Source organism: Lagenorhynchus albirostris, chromosome 2 (assembly GCF_949774975.1).
Source record: "Lagenorhynchus albirostris chromosome 2, mLagAlb1.1, whole genome shotgun sequence".
NCBI lineage: Eukaryota > Metazoa > Chordata > Mammalia > Artiodactyla > Delphinidae > Lagenorhynchus > Lagenorhynchus albirostris.
Window position 1 is genome coordinate 119219874 of NC_083096.1, and position 8834 is coordinate 119228707.

Here is an 8834-nt window from a genome sequence, read left to right on the forward strand (position 1 = left end):
TACATCTAATTCTTAACCATGTGAAGTGTATTTTGATTTATAGTGTTGGGTTAGAAACAAAACTGATTTTTTTTTAATGTTAATCCATTGCTAGAGCACCAGTAAGAATATTTCCTTGCCCATTGATTTGTGATAGTTCTTTTATAATATACCAAATTCGTGGATACTGGGCTGATTGCCTACTCTCTGTTCTGTTTCATTGATCTTTTCTATTTTGCATCAGAACAGCATTATAGATTAGCTTTATCATATCCTTTTTGATATTTGGGACAGTTTACCCCTCTATAGAATAATGCAGATTTTTACCATACATCTTGTGCTGTGGGTATTCCTGGATATTTTATGTTTTTTACTGCTATTGTGAATTGAATTTTTTTCTCTTCTGTTTTCCGATTCTTTTTTTTTGGCGGTACGGGGGCCTCTTACTGTTGTGGCCTCTCCCGTTGCGGAGCACAGGCTCTGGACACGCAGGCTCAGCGGCCATGGCTCACGGGCCCAGCCACTCTGCGGCATGTGGGATCTTCCCGGACCGGGGCACGAACCCGTGTCCCCTGCATCGGCAGGCGGACTCTCAACCACTGCACCACCAGGGAAGCCCCCGATTCATTATTACTGGCACATTGGAAGGGTATTTTTTTTTATATTTATCTTAAATCTGAACTCTTTATTCTCAATAATTCCGAGTTGATTTGTAGAGTTTGTTTGTATCTAATTATAAAATCTGCAAATATGAAAATTTACTTCTTCCATGAAGTTATATCTGGATTGGCTGGAAGTTACAGAGTGATATTAACTAATAATAGTGAGTATTTTTATCACAAAAAAAAACAGTGGTCAACTTTCTATTGAAAATAAAATTATAGTTAAAAACAAATCATCTTTAGTTATCCTAGATTAGATTACTTGCTTTGCACATTTACCATGTGTAAGATACATCAAGATTCTGGGAGATACTCATTTCTCTAGCAGAGGGTTGGGTGGGGGGGCAATATCTAATTAATACTAATTGCTAACTAACTTCAAAAGGAAAGGAACTAAACTTGAGATAGAGATTTCAGGGACTTACCTGGTGGTGCAGTGGTTAGGAATCCACCTGCCAATGCAGGGGACACGGGTTCGAGCCCTGGACTGGGAAGATCCCATGTGCCGCGGAGCAACTAAGCCCATGCACCACAACTACTGAGCCCACGCTCCACAGCTACTGAACCCTCGCGCCTAGAGCCCATGCTCCACAACAAGAGAAGCCACCGCAATGAGAAGCCTGCACACCTCAAGGAAGAGTAGCCCCTGCTCGCCGCAACTAGAGAAAGCGTGCGCACAGCCATGAAGACCCAACGCAGCCAAAAATAAATTTAAAATAAATAAAAAAATAAATAAAACAGGGTTAAAAAAAAAAGAGAGATTGTAGTTTGGAGGGGAAAGGCTAGAGAGAAGCGAGGTGAGTTAGCCTCTAGATTCCCCCACTTTATCTCCTCGGGAGCAATTCCTAGCATGGTGGCAAGTGGAGTCAGCCTCTTTCCAAGAAGACTACAAGAGAGCTAGAAGTGAGCATAACTGCAGCTCCCTTAAAGTGAGGGATGGGTAGCAAAGAACATTCACAAAATTTACCTCTAGAAGACACTATAGCATGACTTCTTCAGAGTCTGGCTATACATACTGTTCAGGTGTTTGTTGTAGTCATTACTTTGTGAAATTTAGCCCAGATGAGTGAATGGGGCTGGATTTCTTATTCTAGGAGGACCCAAGGGGATTATCTTGACAGACCTCCCTCACTTCAACAAAGTTCATGGTCAACAAGGAGTTGCTTAGCTGCCCTTCATACTGTTTTTATATATACCATTGTTGCAGAAACCTGAAGCTACAAGTATGTAGGTGGAAACTTTATTTTCTTATGATAATAAAGGATCAGGGTTTTTCCTTCTATATTGTTTGTCACCTCAGTGGATATATTCCATAGCTTTTGATGGATAACAAACCACTACAAAACTTAGTAGCTTAGAGCATCAACCATTTATTTGGCTCATAATTCTGAAGGTTGGCAGTTTAAGCTGAGTTTAGCTGGGCAATTCTATTCTTAGCTGGGCTCCCTCATGAGTCTGTGGTCAACCTTGGGTTGGTTAGGCGATTCTGCTTCTGGAAGTTGGCTAGTTACTGACTGGAAGACTTGAGTTCTTCTCCATATGGTGTCTGTACCTCCAGAATCCTTGCCTAGGTTTTTTGTCATGGTAGTAGCAGAGGTCTAAGAGAGAGCAGAAGCAGACAAAGAAAGCCTCTTGAAGCTAGCGTTGGAATTAGGACACTGTTGCTTTTGTTCCGTTCTGTTGGCCAAAAGAAGTCACAAGGCCAGCTGATTCACAGAGGAAGGACATAGAGTCTACCTCTTGATGAGAGCTGCCATAAAGCAACATATTCCAAAGGGTATGGACACAGGGAAGTATGGGGAATTGGGACCATTTTTTTTGCCATCAGTCTACCACAGTTTGGTGAATGAAGGACTCAGAGATGTGCTTCGGACACTATCTTTGTTGTCAATATAGATTTTAATTTTGCTGTTACAAATTGTGTCAGTGCCCTTTTTATCTCAACCTATTGTCCTTGTACCTTGTATTATTTTTCTCTTTATACTATTCATTTGGTTTTGGCTTCTTGTGCATTTTTATTCAAGTCCATGTCAAATAAAATTTTTCTAAAATTATCTTTTGGTTCTTTATTAAATCTATTCAGAGATATGTTCTCTCTGGCTTCAGGATATTTCTTCTTCATGTGTGGGAGTATTTTTACTCATGGACATCACCATGTTTTTTTCCCTTTTTGTTAGAGTTCTGTTAGTATTTGCCAACAGAGCATGTGGACGTTTCTCACTGTCTACTTAGATTTGAATGCCTTTTCAGATCCTCATCTGAAGAATAGTTGTTAGACATTCCCCAGTGACTGGCAACCAGTCATCAAATGTGGTTTTGCTAAACTAAACTAGGATCATCTGCCACCATGCTATGTATGCCTGGTTTTTGGACAGTTTAAAAAGGTGAGGTATGTGGAAAAACCGTATTTCTTAACATATGTTATTAAAAGAATTTTTCCTGTATTTTCCCTTCTTTGCAGAGATTTTCATTTGGATATTGAACCTTCTCAGATGCAGTAAACCATTCTTAGATGCAGTAAACCCTACCTTCTCACATGCTCTTTACTAGGAATTGTACTTAAATGGATGTAGAAAGAAGTGTGCCACTGGTCAGTTGGGAATGAGTTGCACTACTCTGGCTGCCTCATAAAGCCATCCTCTACTACGGCAACACTGCTTCTCTTAAACAGCAGGCAGAAAAAGGGAGAGAGCTAAAGTCCCTTTCTCAGCTGACAGAATTACTGTGTTTCACAGAGCAAAGCAATCCTTTGTACCCTGTGTACTATTCAGAAAACTGGGCCACCATTAATTTGTTTCTAGACCTGGTTTCTGGACTTACAGATAGTGAAATTGAGGGTTCTTATCAGAGGTTAAATTAATTTTGGTAGAGTGAACTCTTGTCTCTTTCTGTGCCTTTCCTGAGAAGATGGCAGCAGCTGCACTGGCAGGTCTCTACGTGGATGCCATGCTAAGCTAAGAGTCCAAACTGTATTTAATTAATAATTCATTTTCCATTTTTTGTTAATCAAATATATGTAATGAATATCCAATAAAAAATATAGCAACCACAAATAATAGTTTTTTAAAGGGTGAGATTTGCTACTTTTGTTAGCTTGTACAGTGTTGTAATATGAATAAATACATCACTCCATAATAATTTTGGAGTAATAACATATATTTCCTAGTCCTCCATTATTGCCTTCAAAGTTTGCTGTTGGCAAACCACAGCTCTAGCACTTTGCTTTTCTCTCTTGTCCTCTCCTGGGCATCAGTGGTCTAAATGTGGGACATGTTTGGCTGAAGGATCAGGAAGCAGTGCCTCCAGAATTCTCTGAAACATTTTTGGAATAACAGATCGAAATAGCTTATCTTTGAGGAAATGATAATTACTTCTAAAGGAGCTATAGTTGTCTTATCTCTGGCAACTATTTCTGACTGCTAAGTTTAAGACGTAATGGTATGAACTACCAATGTTTGACGAGTAGAAAAAAACAGGACAAAAACTGAGCAATAGTTAATCATGTTTAGTTCACTCACTTGTTTTTTCATGTCACATGCTTATGATACTTACATTACCTATCTTTAATATAACTATGTTTTATATTAATTATTATAGATTTTCCACTGGAATTAAGATTTTTCACAATGTTGCACAACGTTCCAAGAGCTTATAAACCATCTGAAATGGTTTGAGAACCACTGAGCTTATCATCTTGTAAGATACTAGAGGGAAGGTACTTTTGTCATCATCGTCATCACACATGATCAGAAGCCATTGTAGACTTGAGTAGAAAGTAACATGAGGAAACATTGGGCTTAATCCTTGGGGTGTTTGGGGAGTTTTCTGGAATGAGTGGTGGAGAGTGAGAGTAGACATGGCAGTGAGAGTGGAATGTAACCACTGTAAACAACATTGTCTGTTCAGTTCATATTAAGCATTTGATTAAAAACTCCTAAAACTCTAGCATTATTGATCCAGATGAAAATATTAAGGTGGATTTCTCTTCTGTTAGTTTGATAAGTTAATTTTGAATTGATGAAAGTTATACAAATTAGAATTTTAAAAATCATATTTTTTTTCAAACATTCTTCCTCATAACTGGCAAACACAGATGAAAGTCATCTAAAAAGTACTTTGAGTTTCATATTATTACTTTCCTAGATAGGAACGTGTAATTATAGGATACGTTTTCAAAACTACATCATTGCAGTAACTACGCATTTATTCATTCCTAGGCGGTATGTGTTACTATGCCCTAATTTTACAGATTCAGAAATTCAGAGTGGCGTAGTGGCTTGGCAGGCTTTAAGCATTAAAACTAAACTTTGAATCCAAGGCAGATGATGCTAAATCCCATGCTCTTTGAACCACACCACAACATGCCTTGGTTTGTAAATTATTTATTTAATTTCTTAAATAACAAAAGTAATATATGCTCAAGGCAAACATTACCTAAATGCATACATTATGTATGGCAAGTATATATTATACAGATATATATTTGTATTTTGGAAAGATGTGTCTAGCAGCGCTATGGTTGACAGATGGAAAAGAGGGAACCTTGGAGGAAGAGAAACTAGTTAGGAAACTATTTCAGTAATCCTGACAAGAAATGATAACAGCCTCCCTCCCTCCTTCCTTCCTTTCCATGTGATGATTTGAGGATTGAGTGAAGAGCATTAGGTGTCCTGCTTATGTAGGGGAAAAACCAAAGTATAAGATGTGGAAACCTCTAAGAGATTTATGGGCCTTTCTGGGATCTAGTTTACATGGTGACTAAAGCAAATTTCAGATTACAGTTTCTTTTCACTTTTGTCTATTCTAAAATAGGATTCTTATAACTGTCCTTACAATCTTGGCTAGTAATTCAGGAAGTAGAACTCATAAAGAGATCGTAGTCACAGACCTTCAGTTTCAGGGTCATAATGTAGCTGTTGAAATGACAACTAAATGGGGAAGACTGGTCTGCCTTTCTTTGCTGGCCAAAGAAACACACAAGACACTTGGCTGGATGTTGAAGGGTAAGGAACGGAGAAGGGCATGTAAAATGCACTCAGCCAGACCTTGTCCCTGGAAGTTTTCAGGGAGATAAATGATAAAGGTAACTATAATAGTAGGTAGGAGTAAAAGTAGAAGGGGCTACAGATTCAAAGAAAAGAATTTATCATCCAGGAAAATCTGGAGGAGTTGGCATTTGAGTTAGTGAGCTTTGAATAGGAAGAATAGAATAAGGAGCATTCTACCTCAAGGGAGTAATACGACCAAACTCACTGGCCCCCCAAATATTTGTTGAATATCTGAATAAATGGAATCAGGTAGCATTGTTGTTCCACCAACTTACTCTGTATAATGTAGTGTCTCCTATGTGCCAGGCACTGTGGCAGGTAGGTGCTAGGACTATAACAAGATGACCCTCATAGACAGTCATCCTCTAATAGGAGAGACAAGTAAAACAAACTAATGACTATATAAATTCAAAGTGAAAAAGGACTGTTAGGCTACTGAATAACTTGGGTGAAAAGACATGTTGGATAGGGTAGTCAAGGAAGGCCCCTCTGAGGGAACAAAATGTCATTTGAAACTGATCTTTGTAAGAACCACTTTGAGATATTTACCCTGTTTCAAGTCTTTACCATTGTTGCTTTCCAAATACAGTCCTCCAGGACTGGTTCTAGGACCCCTGCAGATACCAAAGTCCGTGGATGCTCAAGTCCCTTATATAAAATGGTGTAGTGTTCGCATGTAACCTAAGACGTCCTCCCTAGACACTTTAAATCATCTCTAGATTACTTATAATACCTAATACAATGTAAGCGCTATGTAAATAGTTGTAAATATAATATAAATCCTGTGTAAATAGTTTCTGGTGTGTGTCAAATTTAAAATTGCTTTTTGGAACTTTCTGGAATTTTTTTTCCCAATATTTTTATTCCATATTTGGTTGAATCTGTGTGTGGAACCTGCAGATAGGGAAGGCTGACAGTACATTTAATTTGTCTAAATTACTCCCCCTGAAAGTACAACCTGTGAATTTCCTATTTTCCATCAGTATTTATTTTATCTTTATTTATTTATTTATTTGTTGACTTATTTACCTGTTGTTAAATTTATAATGTCATCCTTGTTTTGCAGAAACCAAAGCTGAAAGATTGGCATCCTCCTGGAGGTTTTATTCTGGGATTGTGGGCACTCATTATCATGGTTTTCTTCAAAACTTATGGAATCAAGCATATGAAGTTCATTTTCTAGATGCGATGATGTATGAAGAACACTACGTGGAAGACTACAACCTTGGATAAAAGTTCATGTCTATATATATATATATATTTTTTAACATCTTTATTGGAGTATAATTGCTTTACAATGGTGTGTTAGTTTCTGCTTTATAACAAAGTGAATCAGTTATACATATACTTATGTTCCCATATATCTTCCCTCTTGCGTCTCCCTCCCACTCTCCCTATCCCACCCCTCCAGGCGATCACAAAGCACCAAGCTGATATCCCTGTGCTATGCGGCATGTCAATATATTTTTAAAAATACATTGCTCTTGTGTGATTTGGCAGAAAGTATAAGGAAGCTAAATTTGAAAGAACTATTGGTTTTATAACTCAGAAATAATTGTTAATGCAAGTGCTAAATGACACTAAATATATTTGTTTTTCATTTTGTATTATTAGAATATTGGGACAAAGAGATCAGAATACACTCACTGACTCTTTTTGAAAATAAGAATTTCCCCTTGTTTTATCCCCTTTTCATTTGGAAAAGAAAAAAATGTGAAGACATTAAATTCTCACTAGCAAGGGAAACTTTCGTTAGTATTTTTGTATATGTTCTCCCAGTCTTTTTCATACTTTTTTCTAAAATAGACAGCATATAGAACATACCATTTTATAACCTTACTTGTCATCTTGCAGTATGTTGTCAGCCCCTTCCCTCTCCTTGGATATTCTTCAAGAACACGTGAATGGCTGCACACTACCCATTTCATGAATGTACAGTAATTTATTTAACATTCTTCTATAATTAGACCACTTACTTTGTTCCCCAAATTTTCTTTTGGTTCATTCTTTAATGTGTTAATATTTTGTCAGCTATTCTTGGAATTCTGCAGCTAAAATGATAAGTAGAGATGAATAATCAGTTTCTTAATCTGTGGTACTGACAGTCTCCAGGACCTTATTTACTGTGAGTTTATCTGGAAAATTTAAGATCTTGGGGAATTTCACATACTGATTGCTCAAGAGAAACAAACCTAATCATTTTTCATTTCTAAGCATTCTGTGCTCCTCTAGAATTGATCACCTCCTCTTCTGTTCCCACGCTGAAAGAGATGTTGTTTCATTCTGTTTAAGGTAAACCTTGCCCACTGGCTGGATCTACACTTTTTCTGGGACAATCCCGTAAAACGGATGGACTGTAGGAAAAATTCATGCTTGTGGCCCTGTCTTCGTGTCTGACTGATGTATCACATGAGGCAGTAAGCTCTTTTCTGGTCTCTGACAAGATGCAAGAGCTTATATCCCCATCACTGATTTTTTTCATCTTGCCAGCCATCTTCATGTCTATCTCGTAACTGTAAATGGTATTGAGATTGTGCTTTGCTATCAGCCCCAGATATTGCTTTTTCACATATAAGCGGTAAAAAAAAGTGAAAGTTGAGTATTCATGTCCCATGGGATACTTTTTTGTATTTTATCTGTTTTATCCAGGAACTTCGTGCTAATCTTTATTCACTATGAAGATATGTTTTGTAAATTGTAGGAAACATTCAGAAGACAACGCTTCCTCTACAATAAAACCTCTTAAAATTAATAGTCCTTAGACTCTGTTTTCCTTTTAGCACTTAAAATATTACCCTTTAATTATATGCAAAATGGTCATGCTTTTCACAGGCAAAGGATTAACTGTGTTATCTCTCAGATTAGAACAAATGACATTGAGGCTTTTTGCCAGCTCTGAATCTTCATTTTAATTGATCTTTTTATTGCTGCACTAGATAAAAGAAGAAGGACAATTTTTATCTGATTATATGGAGAAGCATCTTTTTGTACATAGAAAGGGGGACAAACAAACTTAAATTCGAATAGCTGGATTGTAGTAGTGCTAAGAGACAAAAAAAGGTTGACCATGTAAACACTTACATAAGGTCATGGACACTCTGGTGGCCGGGAGCTACTTAGAGTAGTAAAGGAAATATGATTGTTC

At 37.4% G+C, this 8834-nt stretch overlaps 1 protein-coding gene across 1 annotated transcript in view; it reads left to right on the top strand.

Moving 5' to 3' along the window:
* PIGK (phosphatidylinositol glycan anchor biosynthesis class K) overlaps nt 1-8441 on the top strand; it is a 136345-nt gene extending 127904 nt beyond the window's left edge. The window contains exon 11 of the mRNA XM_060139724.1: nt 6756-8441. Coding sequence (XP_059995707.1) covers nt 6756-6872 — 117 coding nt within the window. The 3' untranslated portion in view covers nt 6873-8441. The remainder of the gene's footprint in view (nt 1-6755) is intronic.
* Nucleotides 8442-8834: the final 393 nt, after the last annotated feature.